This window comes from Xyrauchen texanus, chromosome 10, assembly GCF_025860055.1.
Source record: "Xyrauchen texanus isolate HMW12.3.18 chromosome 10, RBS_HiC_50CHRs, whole genome shotgun sequence".
NCBI lineage: Eukaryota > Metazoa > Chordata > Actinopteri > Cypriniformes > Catostomidae > Xyrauchen > Xyrauchen texanus.
The window spans coordinates 32,549,789-32,570,778 of record NC_068285.1 but is presented as its reverse complement, the minus strand read 5'-3'; the positions used below and the strand labels follow the sequence as shown (position 1 = coordinate 32,570,778).

The following is a 20,990-nucleotide window of genomic DNA, read 5'->3' as shown; positions in this document are numbered from 1 at the left end:
AAGATTTATAGTTAAAAAGAAGATATATTTTCGTTTGAATTCACCCAAAATCGATTGGCTCACTTCTGAAAATAACAGATTTAACCAATCTTATGGATAACTTTTATGCAGCCTTTATGTGCTTTTTTTAGCTTTAAAATTTGGACCACCATTCACTTGCATTGCATAGACATACAGAGCTGAAAAATTGTTCTAAAAAGATTCATTTGTGTTCTGCAGAAGAGAGAATTTCCATTTTTGGGTTAACTATTTCTTTATGTAAGAAAATTAGCATTAAGGACAAAAGAACATTAATATTAAATAAAAATATTTCTATTGTAAAATATTTATAAATTATAAAAAACTAAAAGTTTCTCCTGCATAAAATGATAAAAACCAAGTGATACCTTGCGTACACAGCAATGTCACATATTCTCTGCATTCATCTGATATCTTCACTTCTCTGCTCTCATCTTTGCCTGCAGGAAGCTCAGGTCTGCTTTGCTGATGCTCCTTATAGCCCTATCATCAGCTGCACCCAGCAAGAAGATGGATTACTGTCATGCTTAGATTGTTGTAGAGGCAAAGAAAAACAAACATGCATCCAGGCATATTATGTGACAGTAACGGAATGCCATGGATTGTGGCATGTCAGTAAGGGTACATCATCTTTAGCAGCATTGCTGTCTTCTCTCTAGGAGGCACACAGCTGTGTTTGTTTTACACATTGCACTGCTTACCTGTCAGGACTGCAGATATGTGGTGTCTCTCTCTCTCACAAACAGTGAAGATATTTGTAGACTTTTAAGGATATTTTTGCTTGCTCTTGTCTATAAAGACACATAATATGTAAAAGTGCAGTTAATAAACAATGTGTGTATGTGCTCTCCTAAGAGAAATTAGATAAAAACAGCCAATAAAAGACAAAAGTTGGAGCTTGTAAATGTCAAAAACCCAAAAGACACTTTTATAACAATAATTATAATGTTATTGCTATAATGAATTGTACATATGTTTTTTGGCAACATCATCACTTGTGATTGTAATGTGCTTTGACGTTTGTTCAGCTCTGCATACTGCATAGTGCACTAAATTAATCCCCTTTCTTTTCTAAGAGTTCACACTGATATTGATACTAATGCGATTTTTGCGGTTTGGAGAAGGAGACTGTTGTTAGTTTATTTTCAACTGAGTTTAAAGTTTAATTTATTTTGAATCGACTTGGAAGACAATTATGTCTTTCTGTATAAAAATTTACCTTTCTGAAAAATGTTGGTTATTTTATTTCATTAGACAAGGATTACAACCAAATGTGGCCTTTCTTATTAATTTCTGTCTCTTTATGGGAAAATAACATATGCATCAGCAAGAATTGGTGAACATTTAAAAAAAAAATTATGTGATTTTATGAGTACATTTTATGAGTCTGCATTTGTTTGCTTTTCTGTTTGTTTGTTTTTCTTATATTTTTATTAAATAAATATATTCTTGTTGACATGTAAGTGATCATAGTCATGTAATTGGGTAAAAACAACAACAACAAAAAGAATCTCCTTTCGTCACATGCTGAGCGGAAGTGACGTACACAGCCAGAAGCGTGACGAAGGCTCGCTTAAAAATAAAACAAGGAAGTGGACGTTCACTGAAAACGGTAAAATAATAGCCCTACAGTAGATTTTCAATTACTTAACGGTGTCTAACTATTGAATAAGTACCGGGAGGGTATAGTCGTGTGGGACTTACCCGAAAGCCCGTTTCTATCCTTTTGAATAACCGTGGAGCTCGAGCCCAGCGATGAACACGGACGTTGAATTTCATATCAGGCAGAATTACCCGTGGAACAAGCTGCCCGCTAATGTCAAACAGGTACAGTAACACAGCAACACACACATGTCTTTATCAAACACCATCTGAGCTCACTTGCCCCGGAGTAATTTCGACAGCACCACTGCCTGCCTACCTGCATCATAATCCACATCATCATCAGGGTTTCCATTGATTCTGTCATTCATTCATCCGTGAATACACACACATCATCAGATTCCTCTGTAGTAGGATACTACTGGCCCATGTGGTAATGTAGCAGTAGATACATGTGGGATACAATTAACTAGATTGTGTTACGGATTGGATGTCATTTTCAGGTTTTTATTAACACAATTGCAATTGCTTCTCAATTCGAATATATTGAACACATATAACATAATGTTGGTGTGATATAAGTGAAAATATGTCCTGCTCAGAGAAACAAAAATGTAAACAATAAAGGCCATTGTTGACATACATTATGAAAATAGAGTTGAATGAATATGAATGGCATAGTCCAGAAAATGTGATTCTGGTATCTGCAATCTCTTGTGAAATTATGAGTTTATATTACAAATATATTTAAAAATAGTTTGCAGTCTGAGCACAGTTTTACATATTGTCTAGATCTCTTCTGAAACTCTAGAGGAGACACATGTGAGATACCTGGGTTGACAGACCACTCAGATAAATTCACTCTGTTCTCATAAGTGGTGCCATGAAATATAAAAATCATGTGTTTACTGTTGAATATAGTCTTAAATCCTTTGTGAGTAAATGTTAATGGACTTTCCCCTCATATCTATATCTATAATTTGTATCGTGTTATTACTTTATTGATAGAGTCTTGGAAACTCGCAGCGTGAATATGACAAACACGTTCTTCTCTACAGTATCCGTAACCAGCTACGCTTCCGCAATAACCTAGGTAAGCTTAATATGAACACAGAAATCTATTGCTTTCCTCTTCCACAACTGCTATCTTTCATTTTGACAATGTGCCGAGCTGTTTGTTTTTTCCTCTCCATCTTTGGCCTGGCCTCTCAACACAAATAATAGCTCTTGTTATTAAGCGTAATTGCAGTGAAATAATGATGGCAGTGTCTCTAATTTATAGCACAGTTAAATCCTTGTCTCTAACAGTCAGGCACGTGAAGAAGGATGAACGCAAGTATTACGAAGAGCTGTTGAAGTACAGCCGAGAGCATCTGATTCTCTATCCCTACCACCTGTCTGACATCATGGTCAAGGGTCTGCGGGTCACTCCTTTCTCCTTCTATATCAGCATCATGGAGGTTTTGCCACATCTTTTACCATTTTTACAATATATACTTGAGAGTTGTTGAAAAAACAATTAAGATATAAAATGTATTATATGAATGTATAAAAAGGACAGGAAATGATGCAAGCTGAGATTCGAACTCCCATTTCCTACATGAGCACCATGGCTCAACATTCCTAACACCTAACTCGTAGGCCGTGGCTCATATAAAACATATTTACCTACTGTACGTTGCAATTTTATTTTTATTATTTAAAAGTTCCAACCAATTTTATAATTCTATTGTGTTTCCAGTTACCCCTGATGCTGTAAAAATATGTGTGATAGAACTGGACTAACTACCAAGCGTTTTACTGGTCTAGTCTGAAAATATACAAGTGTTATTTTCCTCTAATGACAGAGCGATAGAGAAGCATTTAATGTACCGTATTGTTGTTGCTTTATTGTTAATGCACATTGTTGTAGAAGTTCTGCATTCTGACAATGCTCCAGGCAGGTGCATTTGTTGAACAGGTTGTGTTTTGTGTGGGTTTATGACTCATGCATCTCATAAAATAGCTAGAGACGTTTACTGCAGGCCTGCTTTTCATTTTGTATTGTTTAAAAAGCTACTGTATGTTTTAACCTGTGTAACAACTTTTGTCACTGTACTGACTGACTTCTATAAATGTATTAATTTGATAATCAGGTCTACAGTACCTTTAGGACTGTCCTTGCTGTGAGAGCTAAGCTTTAAAAATCAGTCATCACAGTTATTATAAAGTTGTAGAAAGGTGAAATATGTGATGTTCATGATGTTAAGGAAATATTCTGGGTTCAATACAAGTTGAGCTCAATCTACAGCATTTGTGGCATAATGTTGATTTCCATAAACATTTATATGTTATTTATAAATAAAAATGTGGGTTATAGTGAGGCACTTATAATGGAAATGAATGGGAGCCAATCCGTAAACCTTAAAATATTCACTGTTTCAAAGGTAGAGCAACAAGACTTAAACTATATGAGTATTAACATGATTTCAGTGTGATGAAATCACTTACATTTTCTGTAAAAATTATATAAAATTTTAGAACTTTGTTGCCCTGACGACTTAATCCAGTAAACCATGTAATCCTGACAAAAACAAGTGCTGTTGATTAAGCTTAACTCTGAACTATTGAAACTGGAATATAGGCGACTTTCTCCTACCCCAACTTTTATGCCAAGACAACTATAAGTAAGCCATTAGAAGGATGATTTCCCAGAATATTTTAAACATCGCCTCTGAGGTGTTTTAACATTGATCTATTTGTTAAGGCAGCCCGACACAGCAACATTGGCTCAACAAATGGCATGAGTTTGTGGCAGGACTATATTTTTTACCAACCAGTGGCAGATAGGGAGAGTATTCGAAAAACCCTTTCAAGTGCATGATGATGCCATGCTCTGTGCCACCATAAACTATATAACCCTCTCTCTTTCCACTTCATTCAGGACATCATGAACTGTGAGAAGAGTTATGATTCCCTGCCCAACTTCACTGCTGCTGACTGTAAGTTCTCTCGCTACCAGAGCAGAAAATCATTATTTGTATCTGTTGCTGATCACTCAACAAGGCCACAAGCCACATGAGACAGCCTAACAGAGCTTATTAAGAAACAGCTCTTCCTAATCGTAATAGTAAATGTCTTAATGAAACCCTTTTGCTACTGTGTTTTTGTTATGTAAATTACCACCAGAGTGGACGTTAAGAGTAATCCCATTTTTATTAGGCTTTTTTGTTCAGCTACATTTGCATTACATAAAAAAGTGCTGTTTTTAATTTAATCTGATCAAGATACAGCGTGGTGAAACTCAAAATTAATCCATCAATTGATTTAGACAAAAAAAAAAATGTATAGCATAGAGAAAAATAGTGTCTGATGTTCAAGTTAACATAAAAGGAATTTTTGTTTAGAGTTTAGAATTTGGACTGTAGTATTTCCTTCAGCATGCTTATGCAAGGATTATGCATTTTCTGAGTTTTGCAATGACTATGAAGGAGCAAGTCTCAAATTATCATTGTTCAAACTAAGGACATCATGGCGTATTGACATCCAATGGGAATTGATGTCCACATTCTGGATTGCAGGCTCAGATTAAAGTGAATTGTGTAGAAGACTACATTACTATGTAACCACTCATACATACATTTGTACTGTATAAATGTAAAAATCCATGTACAATTAGAGAGCTCATTGATTGTAAATATCATCTGCATAAAAGCTCAACATTAAACTAAGATATTAAATAAAAAAGGGCAAATCACAGATGCAGCACCGTGTAGATTAATTCACTGTTGCTGTCTATATGTGCTGCATGCTCTTAGATTTTGCTCCTGTGGGTTTTCCTTGCACGTGGGTGGTATTGTCCTAGAGCAGAGGTAACTTGCCCTTTAGGTTGGGTAGACAGAAGGTAGTCAGCAGGCTATGCCTGGGTCTCTCTTTCTAATCTCTTTGCCTGAAGTGAGGTTGCACTCCCTGTCCTTCACAGCTTTCCCTATTGCCTTTGGCATCATGCCTGGCTTGTAGTGGTCAGGCTTGGCCTTCTCTAATGATCATCAGACCCCTGTGCCTTTGTTCATGGGAGGGAAAGGCTGCTGAGGCCCAGGAGGGAAGGATTTGGCATAGAGGAACAAGTTACCGAGCTTCCTGAGAACCCTAAAATACAGCCATGATATCCTACCATAGCCCTTACACTTGGTGTTAAATTCGGTTCCAATTTATCCAAACATAAGTAGACACTGCTAAATATAGGTGTAAACAGGCTCTAGAACTTTTTATGAGTCATTTAAAGGTATTTGGATTTAATCAACAGGGATGGTCACGGGAACGGACAAATAGCAAATGGTTGTTTGATTTCACTAATGTTAAATGAAAGGAGAAAAAGCTGGCATTTAGTACACTTCATCAAAAAATTCAATAATTAATAAAAAAAATCAGATTAGATTAATCAATCAGATTAGATTAACTAAAAAGTGTGATATAAATGATTGCATTATTGATTACAATTTTAGTTTTGTAATTGGTACCAGATTACATTAAAAAGATAATCTACCCAACCATTGTTCTAAAATAATGGTTTTTATGTATTTTCTAAACAAAGAATGCACATCTGAATTATAGTTCATCTTAGATTTAAAATAACAACAATTATCATCAAAGTAAAATAGCAATGATCTTTCCACTACGTCATGTTTGTGGTGAGATTTATAAGCAACAGTATGCCGATTTTCTGAAAACACTGACATAGAAAGTGATGTATTTTTTAACATAATTGGAAAGAACCTCCACAGGAAATCTGACTCATTTAAGACCGTTGTTACTACCATTTGTAATCTGTCTCGTCTGACCATTTGTGATTGGATTGCATGGTAACACCAGATGTAAACAGGGCCATAGAAGTATATTTGGTAGCCTCAGTAAGTCATTTGGTATTTAAGGGTCCATTAGCATATTTATTTATTGATAATTGTTGATCTTTCAGGTCTGAGGCTACTCGGGATAGGCAGAAACCAGTATATTGACCTGATGAATCAGTGCAGGTCTTCTAAAGTAAGTCATTCTCGGTTTAATACAGCAGATCAATTAAACTCTTGCAGTTAACTTCCCTGGAAGCTCTCCTGGGATTTCAACATGATGTTCATTTCAAATCTGGATGGTTTTACGGGTCCCTTTGAAGATCAAAGATCTTGTAGTCCATAGAGAGCAGCTCTTTGTACACCTGATAATAACCTCACACTGTTGCCTAAGCAGCATCTGTCTGTGGCTAGAAATTCTTCCGGAGGAAATCGGCTCGGGATCTCCTGCCAACAAAACCTGTGGAGATCACAGTGGAGCCCTGGTGGGTGGTACAGACCGGCTACATCACAGAGGATGACATCAGGGTGAGGCAGATCATCTTAGCAGTGTTTTTTAGTTGTCTTATTTACATTGGAGTCCAAAGATCTGGGCAATTTAAATGTAATTAACTGCGTTGTAACTAAACTGTGGTAAATAATAAAAAAAAATTAAAACAAAGAAGTGCCATGATGTAAAATGTAGAAGAAGAACTATTACTAGGTCATTCATTAAATAAAATCTTTTGCAACCATGTTGCAAACCATTTTAACTTTATACAAAAGGTCAGATATGCTCTCATAATTCTCATATCATGCTGTGATAACATTGATCTTCCAGTTTTGCACACTTGTAGAGTCCATGTCAGCTCGAGTGCATGCTGTCATTCTAAACAAAAGGGGACCAGAACAAATATTAAGAAATTCTGAAATGTATGCAAATTTTTCAGTTCAGCTTTTCAATCAAATTGTTATGCTCATGTTATAATTTATAATTATTAAAAAATATAAAGAATTAGCACTATCTACCAGACCTGGAGTCGCAAATTCAAATCAGTCAAGCTTCCTAAGCAACCAGTTGGCCCAGTTTCTAGGGTGGGTAGAGATTTATGTTGGATTAACCTCCTTGTGATCACTATAATGTGGTTCTCGCATGGTGTGCGTGGATGCCGCGGAGAATAGAGTGAGTCTCCATACGTGCTACATCTCAGCGGTAACACGCTCAACAAGCCACTTGATAAGATGCGTGAATTGACGGTTTCAGACGCGGAGGCAACTGAGATTCGTCTTCAGCCACCTGGAATGAGGCAAGTCACTACACCACCACGAGGACTTAGAGCGCATTGGGAATTGGGCATTCTAAATTGGGGAGAAAAAAAAAACTAGAACTATGTAACTACAAGCTTTGTTACTAGTGGTCTCAGACCACTTTGACCCCACTGTATATTAGGCTACTGAGAATAAAAATTACAAAGTTATTTAAAATGGAATGACTGAGAATAGAACTTAATTTTTTATTTTATATTACTTCATGTATGATGAGAAATCATTGTGCTCTTATTTTGTGGTTTTGATGATTTCTTACACACCCTGTTAAGTTACTTGAATTTATTTGTAATAAATTGGAACAAAACATGAGAACAAAAAGCAGATTATTGTCATCTGCCACATTTTTTTCTCCTGAATGATTTATGTAGACAAAAGCTCTCATATGTGTTCAATTGAAAGTTTGCACCTGGATGGAAATATATGTGTCCTTGAGCTTTATTGCCATTGTGCTGGGTTGATTACAGATCTGCTCTGTGGCAGAGAAGACAGCCATTGATAAGATGATCGATTCTGGACCTCAGCTGGCTGGATCAATGGAGTACAATGTGGTTCTGAGTGAGTGTTGTTGAGGCTGTTTAGGTCTGATAGATGGCAACTTAAATAAACGGCCATTTGAAATTATTAGGCCTGAGCGAGGGCATTGTCTATACATGAACAGACAGTGTACTTGATAAATCTTTATGTTTTTATTAGTAATATGCAATTTCCCTACAGTCATGGACAACCAGGACATGTCTGGCAATTTAAAAATGACTTTTTTAGGCCTAGAAAAGTAATGGAAATGAATACAAATCTTAAAAAGTCATGGAAAAATCATGGACATTTTTATTGTGAATTTAATTGTTTATATTTAGTTATGTTTAGCTCTTAAATATTTAGGGTGAATTCCAATCGAAAGTGATCATCCCTATGCCTTACTCACTACGAAATACAGAGCTCTTGATGTGGGCACTCTCATTTTAAATGTAGCCTTCACTAAAAAGTCTTGTTATAGGGTCATTTGTGAAATAATTAACTTTCTTACATTTGTTTGGAACAACTTTGAAGTGCTGTTCAAGGGCAGATAAATGCAATTTGGAAACGCCCTTAATCAGCTGGAAATTTTCTGTTTGTCTCTTGTTTTCTCTATGCTACTCCAGTAGTCACGAATGACTGGAAAAATCATTGAAATTCATTGGTCAAAAAATGTGTGAACTCTGAAAATAGTGATTACTTTGCTTAGATTTGTCATGCTGTTCTCAAAACTGACATATTTGGTATACTTTCTTTCAGGTTTGTACAATCGGGGCTATATATATCTTGATGTTCCCATATCAGATGACAGCTGTATATCAGGTATGCACTTCAGTTCATCAAATAAATATGGAGGTTTTATGCTTTATTTGTAGTCTTTCTGGCAAGTTGATATCAGACCCAAAGGCTGTTTATATGGTGCAACCCTTTTAAAAAAGGTTTAGTCCATCCATCCTGGATCTCTCTTAGCCACAGATCATGCACAATTGCATATGGGAGCATCATTGATCTGAAAGGGATAATGGGATAATCACAAATCCATTTGGACGGATGGCAGAAAACATTTAGGGTAGACGACACACCCACACGCCTGTTGCTTCTCATTTTCAGTGCCGCCACTTGAGGGGTTCGTCATGAACAGAGTCCAGGGTGATTATTTCGAAACGCTTCTCTACAAAATCTTTGTTTCCATCGATGAGCAAACTAATGTGTCTGAGGTACATATTCAATATAATGATTTTCTCTTTGCATTGCACTTCTTCTGCAGTCTTTCTGTTTGGCTGTTTTTAGATTGTCTCATACCACTTTTCTATTTGTCATTTCAGCTGGCTAATGTACTGGAGATTGACTTGGGCCTGGTGAAGGTATGTGTTTTGCAGAGATGAAAATTGAAGGCCATTTATGTGGAATGTTTGATTTAAAATGATGCCTGTATAGCTGACTGGGAGGGAGTTGAATCCAGGATGCACCGGCGCTAGTTGTAAAAGAACTGAGAGGCAATATTCCGAATCTTTTGGCCTTTTGATGGCTAGTGAAATGAGTCCTTTGAATGTATGAGCGTGGAGAATGAGGACTGAGCCATTGTATTCAAAAATGTCCTTTGTTTCTATTTAGACCCATTTCAGTATTTGACAGAGTGGAAAACAAGCTTATTCCTGAAATCCATCATGTAAAGCCATAACACTCTTAATAAGAAAATGCAAAAACTGACATGGCTCAAAGGACACAATCTTCACCAATTAATTTTTGTTTTTATATGAGATAGTCACTATTCATTTTCTTTATCTCATTGACATTTTGCTAAGATGAATAGAATGAAACTGGTCTTTCGCTCCAGTCATCCTATTAGTGAAAATCAATTTAATAAGGACAAATGTTGGCATAGGGTCTCTATGAATAGATCCATCGGCGTCAGTGTATGCATATTGCGAACATGATTTTTTGTTATGCACAAACACACATTGGAACTCTAGGATATAAAATCTAATTTAAACATGGAAATAAGCAGAAATTTTAATGATTGGATGGGGGGATACAAAATAAATCTGATGTATGCTGTAAAATGAATATGAAACATGAAATATTCTGCATTCTAGAGCTAGGCAAAAATCAGGAAATATTTACTCTGTACTTTAACTTTGGTTGGCCCTGCCCCAAAATCAGATGATTCCGATTGTATGTTCTTGTTGTCAAGTGAAAAGGCCAAAATGAAAATTGTGTTTTGGCAAGACAATGATAATGTGTGTCAGAGAGCTTTTCCAATATCTCAATGAATAATTAATGATGGTTTGTGGATGCTTCCCAAACACTTTGATTTACTCATAAATAAATATTGTTAACATTTTATAATAGAAGTTAATAATCCATCACTGGTTTGGGGGTGAATGTTGAATGAGCATTGAGTTTTCTCTGTGCTTTGCTAGAATGCAGTGTCCATGTATTGCCGCCTGGGGTTCGCTATCAAAAAGGGTCAGGTGATCAGCCCAGACCAGCTGCACCCCTCGTGGAAGAGTACCCCTTCGGTCAATAGACTCAAGTATGTTGCCTTTTATCTAGAAACAGACCTGACACTGATGAATGTGCTTTCAATGCTGGTCTAAGTCTGAGAAACAAACAAAACTCTTGCTGATCAAGAACTCTCAAGCCTGATGGGGTGTTCACACATACAGCGTTATTTTTTTATTGCTGTACGCTCAAGCGAGTGAGAGTGTTTGCGCTATCTGTAGGTGTATACACGCGTGCATTTTATGTTAATGAAGTTGCACAAAGAGCAATTTGCAAATTCTCTGAGAAATTGGTCATTTAACTAAGATGTTTGAAAACCACATCTGTTTTCAGTGCAAAGTCTAAAATCAGTTCCAGCATTTGCAGTTTTTAGAATCCACCAGCAGGTGGAAATACGTTCATGTCCAAACTCTTATGTCCCTGACATTCATTGTTATAGCCATTTTGTGAAGCAAAAAAAAAAAAAAGTGTTAAACTTTCTAGAGGTCACAGTTTGTTTTTCCAATTATTATTAATATTATACTTACATTTACAATAGTATTTATGGTCTAATTTGTATTAATCTTTTTCCACCTGTTTCTGTGGAGTGAATTTTAAGTCACTGCAAAAGGGGCTGGTGAAGTTGGAGAGGATAGAATATTTGCATTTGGAGAGGTGGTTATGATGTTTTTGAACACTTTGTTATTTTAATTATATTATATATAATAATTATAAGTGTCATTTGAATAAAAAATATATTTTTGGTTTCAGTTTTTCTTGTTTCAATAAATAATTTGTATTTTAAAAAGAAAATCAACAGGGGCCTGGGTATCGAGCATTGACGCTGACTACCACACCTGGAGTTGCAAGTTTGAATCCAGGGTGTGCTGAGTGATTCCAGCCAGGTCACCTAAGCAACCAAATTGGCCTGGTTGCTAGGGAGGGTTGAGTCACATGGGGTAGCCTCCTCGTGGTCACGATTAGTGGTTCTCAATGGGGCATGTGGTAAGTTGTGCATGGATCGCGGAGAGTAGCACGAGCCTCCACATGCAGAGTCTCCGCGGTGTCATGCACAGCAAGCCATGTGATAAGATGTGCAGATTTACGGTCTCAGAAGCGGAGGCAACTGAGTCTTGTCCTCCGCCACCTGGATTGAGGTGAGTAACCGCACCGCCACAAGGACCAACTAAGTAGTGGGAATTACCAAAACTTAATGGCCATGCCCACTGACTTTGTTAATATGACATATCGCATAGCACTGCTCTTAGTGCTCTTAAAATAGGGCCTTTCATCTTTAACGTGGTCACCAGAAATCACCAACTCACATTGAAATTGAATGACTTCCGGTCGCTTTGTCGCTGCACACCAATGTGTGTGTGTGTGAACTCCCCTTTAGTCTAATGTTTGTGTTTTATACATAAGAGACTTGGGCTCACCTCCATTTGTCTACTTCAACCAGGAGCACTATGGACCCCCAGAAGATGCTGTTATCATGGGAGGGTGGCAGTCCGGTGATGGAAGCAGGTTCCTCAGCCACTGATACAGATACCACTAGCCTGGAGGACCAGGGTGAGAACAGAGCATTCATTATGTCATGAACAGCTTTTCCACTCAACATTTAGACATTAACTCACTCTCCTGTAGTGTTTTATTAAACATTAGTCTGGCTTTGAGCAGTGCATAAATCATAATAGTGGGGATTAAATGGACTTTTAATTGATTTTTTCCTCTTTCGTCCAGACACCGCTAGTGTGAGCAGTCTAAGTATTCCGGCGGCCCCTACTAAGAGGATCGCCTTCCTGTTTGACTCCACCCTCACCGCATTTCTTATGATGGGCAACCTCTCCCCTGTGAGTGTCTCGCTCGCAGATTAAAGTATTCCTATTTCATACCCAATGGATATGTGATACTCTACTATGTGACTTTCCAGTGTATTTTAAAACTGCTTGATATTATTTAGTGAACTATGAGGAGGATGTATGCGTAAGGATGTTCCAAGATTGTCTTTAATATGCCATGATGGAAGATGTTTTGTAGATTGTCTATACATAATATGGCCCCAATAAGCATTTAACACTTAAAAATATATGAATGTCATCGCATTAGATGAAAAACATATCAAAGTAAGTGGCAGCTATTTTAAAGAATGATGTCAGAAGCACACTTCTCGAGCAAAGCATTTCACAAGACACATTCGTTATGTTTTAAATTATAAAATAATTTATACACCATACAAAATGTATTTGGAAACATTCTGATGTCAAAATTAGTGAACATGTCTATAGTTAATGTGATGAAGATGAGCTAGACCTTGGGTTACTCTGCTAGGAAGCCTGTGTGAACTTGAGGGAAAATTATTTCTTTTTGTTATTAACCATTTTTATTGATTCCAATCACATATTAAATAAACATAGCAGAAAATACAGAATCAAATTATATACATTAAGCCTCTCCCCCTGAACATCCCCCCTCCCCCCGCCCGACACAAACACGCAATTCAGTGGTCATAATTATTTAGAACATAAAAAAGTATACTTTCCATAAACAATAAGAATGCACATACACATTTAAACCTACAAATTTCTCTCCATTGCCCCTCCCCGAGAACCCTTCAAAAAGGCCAAATATCTACCCCACATTAAACAAATCCAATTTTCCAAGCTTTCTATATATAACCTCCTCGAATGACTCCACCCTGCCCATCTCTGTGCACCACTCCTGAAATGAGGGTGCTCCAGCCGACTTCCATCCCCTAAGAATGATCTGCTGCTTTAGGGAGGTGTATGCTACTCCCAAAAATAGTAGGTGGCGCAGCTGTAAATACCTAAAGAATTGAGATCTGGGAATCGCAAAAATTTTGAACAACATTTTTAAAGGATCTCAACACTCCACTCTCAAATAGGTCACGAAAAACTTTTTATTAAGGGGTCAAAATGAACTCTAAACACACAAATTTGGAAGGTGCCCGGCTGAAAAGCTGTTACTGGGCAGTACGCTGTCAGAGCCAAAGCTTCTGATTTAGACCAATTGACTCTGTATCCTGAGAAATTTGAAAATAATTAAAGTCTGTGGAGGCAAGGTATAGATCTAGTAGGGTCAGAGACTAATAATAAATTATCATCTGCGTAAAGCAAAAGCTTATGCGCCATACCTCCCGCCACCACCCCTGGAAAATCATCTTCCCTTCTTATTGCAGCTGCTAATGATTCCAGGGCAAGACATAACAATAATGGGGAAAGAGGGCAACCCTGCTGGGTGCCCCTATCCAGAGTAAAATAATCTAAAATTAATACATTTGTTCATACCACCGCTACCGGGTGTCTATAAAGTAACTTAATCCATCTAATAAAAGTATTCACAAACTTATATTTCCAAAATCTTAAAAAGCTAATCCTATTCTACCATATCAAATACCTTTTTGGCATGGATGGTAACTCTTACACTTGTTTGGATCTTTGTCCTTTTTAAGAATCAGACTAATCCAGGCTTGATTCCATATAAACTTCTAACAAAAGTGGAGCCAGTTCTGTAGCATAAGATCTAAAAAAAATTCAGCGGCATAGCCGTCTGGCCCCTGACCATTGCCTGTAGGCAAGGCCTTAATTACCTAACCAAGGTCCTCCAAGTTTATCTTAGAATCAAGAGAATGTTTTTGCTCAGTCATCAGTTTAGGGAGTTCTAATGGTTCCACAAAGTTTCTAATATCTTCATCAGTAGACTAAGACATGGAACTATTGAGATCAAGATAGAATGCTTTAAAAGCATTTTTAATATCACTGGCTGAGGTAAATATTTCACCACCAGCAGATTTCACCATTTTTCTACCATTTCAGGGAATGGTAGAAAAAGACTCTCTTTGCTTTAGATATCTAGCCAAAAGCTTCCCTGCGTTGTCCCCTGACTCAAATTATGACTGTCTTGCCTGAACTCTAGCCAAAACTCCACCTTCTGCAAATAAATATTATTATATCTGTATTTCAATCGGGTCAATTCTCTGAGGCCATCAGATGATATTCGGCATTTCAGCTCTGCCTCAGCACTTTTAATATTCCCTTCCAACTCCACGAGTTCTTGTGCTTTGGATTTTTTGGTGAATGAGGCATACTGTATGATCTGGCCCCTTTGAACCGCCTTAAGTGCCTCCCAAGCCACACACACAGAGGATACTGAGGACCAGTTGGTCTCCATATAAACATTGATTTCAGCCTTTAACATTTGTTGGAATTCAGGATTTTGCTAAAGGGATACATTAAACCGCCAACTATATGATTTATTTTTCTCAGTATGTAGCAACACCTCTAAACTCACCAGGGCATGATCTGAGACGAAAATGTTTCCAATTGAGCAATCAACAACAGATGAAATGAGGGACTGATGTATTAAAAAAAATCTATTCTAGAATAAATCTTATGGACTGATGAAATGTGTAGTCCCTACCAGATGGGTTCAAAAGTTTCCAAATATCTGTAATACCAAGATTTTTACACATCCTGTGAAGTGTCAATGTTGCTCTAGGGGGCTTACACACTTTTGCTTCACTATGATCAAGGACCGAGTCCATCTAAAGATTAAAGTCTCCGCACAATATTGTATCATGAGGGGTGCCAGCTGATTGCAACATCTCTTGAATATCTATAAAAAAGCCCTGATCATCAGTGTTAGGTGCGTGAATATTAGCCAAAATAAGACTTTGCCCCTGAATTTCAGCTAAACAATAATGACTCTTCCTAATTTATCTTTAATCTGTTTGAGACATTTGAATTGTAGATGCTTACTTATCAGTGTAATGACTCCACTGCTCTTAATTGAGCCAGCACCAAAGAAAACATGTACATGCAAAAGATGCATTTCTCGAAGAAACACTTTATCATATTTCTTATGCTTAAGAAGAGAAATAACCTTCCTTCTTTTATATGGGGTGCCCCAACCCATTCACATTCCACGTGGAGAGAGACAATCCACTCATGTTAACATTTGACATATTAGAAAAATAAACACAAAATATCTTACTCCATTGACTTTATGAAGGACAATGCTTGCTGGGGACATGTAAAAATGTTATGGCCATCCTCACCATCTATTCTCAATTTGGCGGGGAACATAAGTGCAAAAGCGAACTTCCATTGATGTAAGAGTTTCTAGCATTCCTTGAATCGATCGTGTTTCTCTCTTGTTGAATTTGCAAAGTCTGGGAACATGAAAATGCTGTGGTTCCTCCAAGAAAGCCTTCCTTTACTCCTTGCCTCATGTAACACGAGGTCTTTATCAGATGATCTCAGAAATTTGTCCAGAATTGATTGGGCCTGTCTCCCTCAGAGGATTGACGAGCCGGATCCCTGTGAGATCGCTTGATTTCCATCTTATGGCCTGTTATGTCGAGCAGACTTGGAAAGAGCCCATTCAGGAATTTCACCATATTCTGACCCTCTTCGGCCTCAGGAATTCCAACAATACAGATGTTATTCTGCCAGCTACAGTTCTGCATGTCCTCCAACTTCTCCCATACATGCTCCAAATCCACCTTGGTTGCTAGAAGTTTAGCAGCTAATTCCCTCTCCAATGACTCCAGATGATAGTTTCGTTTCTCAACATCCCCCACTCTTGTAACCACCTCAGTGAATTTCGAATACATGGCAGTGATTGATCGACGTATTACAGCAAAATCCTCCAAGTCCGCAATGACCTTCGTCAGCATTGCCGACATGTTCAACATTTCTCGCAGAATTTCCCTAATTTCTCAGACCAAATCAACTCCCGGGCTCGGGGCCTCCACGGGAGTGTCATCTTGATCACTTAAGTGTCTTTTAAGTGTCCAGAGCCCAAGGATTTGAATTCTTTGACATATTGTCCTCCTAGAACAGTTATTGAACAGAGTGTCATGTGACTCATACAGTACATCCAATAAAAATCACCTTGGAACCAATTGGTTAAAAGTCATTGCAAAAATGGTGAATAAAAACAAGTTAGTTCTGAGATAAAGTAATTTGTTTGCTTGTTCTAAGGAATAACATTTGTTTGCAGATACCCTGTTTTTTTTATATTTTGTCATCTGTGTAATGACTTTCATACATAATTACAAATTGCATAGTTTTTGGTCTACTGTATCTGGTTGTTGTGTGGTAAATTTCCCTCTCTCTTTTCTTCTTAGAACTTGAAGAGCCATGCAGTCACGATGTTTGAGGTGGGGAAGTTGTCTGATGAGACCCTGGACAGTTTTCTCATGGAATTGGAGAAGGTAATATCCCTATTATAGGACACAAAGTAGCTGAGGGACATGCAGTGGACAGACAATCTCAGCCTTTGTGCTTGCACTGAGACAGAAATGGGCCACCGCCATGGGCTGATTATACAACACACACACACTCACATTTCTCTGTGGCATTGCTCTCTCATCTCTTTCACTCACAAAAGTATAAAGGCTACTGCATTTCTCTTTAATATCTTTCCAGCCTTTAGTTATTCTTTCTTTTTTCCACATGTTCTTACACAAGCATATTGACCATCTTTGTGTGATGAGGATGATAAGGATGCCTTTATGTTCTAAGGTGGAGAGCACTGCAGAAGGTGAGGCTCAGAGATATTTTGACCATGCGCTGACCCTCAGGAACACAATACTTTTTCTGCGCTACAACAAAGATCTCACCACTAACCAGGGCTCTGATGTACCAAATATAGGTATGTGTCATGATCGGAGGTCTGGGCAATATGTATTGTATATTTGTGATACATCCGATGTTGTTTTGTTGGATATAGAAAATTTACCATCATCATTATTTTCACATTGATTAAATGTGTGATTTAATCCTTATTAAAATGTTGATACAGTTTAGAAGTAGAGCTGTCGAAGTTAAAGCAATTACGCAATACTCATGCGAGTCATTTAAAATGTTAACGCATGAATTTTTCTAAATCGCAATTACCGCATTTACCAATTTTCACATTAGATTCTGACATTTTATTCAGCTCTGTGTGAGTGCTGACACTGGTTGGAATAGGGCGGAACCTTTGCACTGTGGTCATCACACTGATGAACACACCACAAACACACACACAACAGCGATTCCGTGTCAGTAATCAAGTGATTGAGAAAGGTCCTCTTAAATTTGCTGTGTTTTTTCATGGAAAGGTATGGAAAATCTTTTCCTACTCCCTGAAAGATTTGTCCTGAGATATATCACCGGTCTCTGTGACAGCAATAGAATCTGTAAACATTAGGGGTATGCAGCAAAGACAATATTTGTATCTATTCATATGAAAAAATTAACTATATCGGTCTCTATATTCGGATAGAACCGGGTGTGGGTGGGGCTTAAACCGGAAGTGCGTTAAAACTAAATGAAAAGCCAATTTTAACTGTTACTCTGACATATATAGTTTCTATTCTGCCTTTTAATAATAATAGCTTAATAATACTAATAATTATTTTTACTAGATGAAGCTGAATTTGTTTGCTACCTTAACTGTGGAATATGTTATTAACTTTGGTTTCTTCTGGTATTTCTGATATTAATATCTGCATGAAACAGAATTATTCTTTGTCTGTGCATGTATAACAACATTATTCTGGAGGCAGGAGGTGTCAAGCAAAATGTGAAATTTCAAGCACACATTTGCAGAGAATAAATGCAAATTTAAACATTAAAATAAAATCAATATAGCCTACAAACAGGTGAAAGTCCCATAAGTCTGTCAGGAATTTTTACGAAACTACGTCATTATTTATGTATATAATAATAATAATAATAATAATAATAATAATGTTACATTTATATAACACCTTACAGAGTTCAAGAACACAGCATTTTCAAATTTATCACAGTTTACAGAAGAATAAGATATAAAAAGAGTTTCAGTTTCTTCGTTTTACATAAGTAGGAATATTCCTAACAGATGAATACTCTGTGGATCATTTAAACCTTTATGGAGCATTTTTTCAGAATAAAGTCTTAACCACATTATTTCCTTAATCACAGATGTGGATATAAATGTGTTTAAATTTAAGAGACGGATAGACGAGCTCCGACGTGATATCATCACTTCAGGTCAGGAATTTAACATCACGCTCCGGTTTAGGATATAAATAAATACTTTGGAATCATTACATGTGATACATTAACAAAGACATTTCATGAAGTGGAACGTGTATATGATGTCATATCTTAATTAATGTTACATTTGACAAGCTCCAGACATGCGAGACCGCGCCCATCCGATCTAAAATCACAACGTGCGCATTTTCATTCATATGGTTTACACTTCAGAAATATTGGCTGCACAGTCTCATAAATTCATTGTAACTTTGTATAAGTTTATTTAAAATGTTGCTTTATCCTTGTGCTTTTTGGATAATCAGTTGTACAAATATTTTTTATGTTGCTCGGATGAATCCGTTATTCATTCAAGTCATTTATTTGTGCCTTTCTTAATAAGGTATTCGGCTTCTGGCACATTCCTAGTGAACACCAAACAAAAATGTGTCAGCGTGCCTGTCAACCATTTTGCACATTCTCATAGTTTTGTTGTTGAAGCGGATCATAAAGACTTAATGCCATTTTCAGATTTATAATATTTGTCAGTCGAGAGCACTATTGTGCTACTGTTGTCTTTTGACAGCCATGGGAACACACAATGCTGCTGTACTGCTGTTTTGGTCTCAATGTTATCTTAGCAGGGTAGGGGTTTGGAAAGAGGGGGTGTGGGTAATTCAATGGCTCAGTCTTGTGAAAATACCAGAATGCTAAAATCCCTCACAGCAACTTTAACCCTATTTGTTTTCCGCACGACCTGCTGGACTGAAGCATCAGCATTTCCTCGTGTTCCAAACATTCGGTTGAAGTATCATGACGTGGGACATTGTCTGTTCTAAAAGCAAAACAACATTTCTGAATTCATGCCAATTATAATTGTGGAAATTAATTAATTAATTTAATGCCCATTGCAATGAAAACCCAAACTATGGCGACTTGATATTTCAAGTAACCAACCTCCTTTGGAAACGTTTAATGTTACTTGAATTGTTGCTATTTTAGTGAATTTCTATCTTTATACTGTGGAGTGCTTGGTTTGAAAAATGTTGATTAAAAATTATTGTTACATATTGTTTTTTTAATTTCTTAGTAGGAACTCAATGCAATTTGACAGGAAAATAAGTATATATAGTAAAATTTAAGTGTTTAAAAAAAAGTGTTTAACTATGAAAAATCATGTGATTTATCGTGATTAACTACATGCGATTGATTAAATATTTTAATCTACTTGACAGAACTATTTAGAAGTTAATTTCATCAATTCTGTTTTTTCCAATTGTCCGTTTCAATGAATCAGTTTGATTGCATCAGTGCTTATTCACCTAGGTCCCGAAGTGGCATTTTTTACAATATTAAATAAAGGTAAATATTTCTGTATATTACTGTCTATTTTAAATATAATTCAATAATTTAAATAAAAATAATTGTATATAATTCTTTCTGTTGAAAAAACTAAAGGACAACATGCATTAATAGTTTTGTTTACTGTTCTTTACATTTGAATATTTTTATATATTTTTTTAAACTTTTATCCAAATTTGGAATGCCCAATTTCCACTACTGAGTAGGTCCTCGTGGTAGCATGGTTACTCATCTAAATTCGGGTGGCAGAGGACAAGTCTTAGTTGCCTCCGCTTCTGAGACCGCCATCGCGTGGCTACACATGTGGAGGCTCATGCTACTCTCCATGTTCCACAACTTACCACACACCCCATTGAGAGTGAGAACCACTAATCGCGACAACGAGGAGGTTACCCCATGTGACTCTACCCTCCCTAGCAACCGGCCCAATTTGGTTTCTTAGGAGACCTGGCTGGAGTCACTCAGCCCACCCTGGATTCGAACTCACGACTCCAGGGGTGGTAGTCAGCATCAATACTCGCTGAGCTACCCTGGCCTGACTTTTGAATCTTTTTTTTTTAAATGCCTGCATAATCAAAATTATGGATTGAAAAAAGTCACCCTTTAAAGCTATTTCAGAATTACAGAGAGCATATACATAGATATTGATATATACTGTAAATAGAATGTTGGTAAAAGGCAAAAACAAGAGCTATATTGCCCAGACCTAATTCTAGGAATTCTTATTATAGAGATAAATTGTAATGTCTTTTTAATTCTGATTGGTAGTACATGTCATTGTAATGTCCTTATTTCAAATGTATCACTGTGTGACTTTTATTAATGACCTTTCTTCTTAAGTATGGAGCGA

The 20,990-nt window shown here is 36.9% G+C and overlaps 1 protein-coding gene across 2 annotated transcripts in view; it reads left to right on the top strand.

The window, feature by feature from the left end:
* Positions 1 to 1,581: 1,581 nt before the first annotated feature.
* fam91a1 (family with sequence similarity 91 member A1) overlaps positions 1,582 to 20,990 on the top strand; it is a 28,783-nt gene continuing 9,374 nt past the window's right edge. Inside the window, exons 1-15 of one of the 2 annotated variants that reach the window (XM_052136699.1) lie at positions 1,582 to 1,845; positions 2,629 to 2,713; positions 2,929 to 3,080; positions 4,544 to 4,601; positions 6,575 to 6,642; positions 6,861 to 6,974; positions 8,219 to 8,309; positions 9,027 to 9,089; positions 9,378 to 9,484; positions 9,593 to 9,631; positions 10,691 to 10,803; positions 12,211 to 12,320; positions 12,492 to 12,601; positions 16,900 to 16,986; positions 17,297 to 17,426. In XM_052136699.1, the coding sequence (XP_051992659.1) occupies positions 1,774 to 1,845; positions 2,629 to 2,713; positions 2,929 to 3,080; positions 4,544 to 4,601; positions 6,575 to 6,642; positions 6,861 to 6,974; positions 8,219 to 8,309; positions 9,027 to 9,089; positions 9,378 to 9,484; positions 9,593 to 9,631; positions 10,691 to 10,803; positions 12,211 to 12,320; positions 12,492 to 12,601; positions 16,900 to 16,986; positions 17,297 to 17,426 (1,399 nt within the window). In that variant the 5' untranslated portion in view covers positions 1,582 to 1,773. The other variant, XM_052136700.1, reaches the window with a different exon arrangement.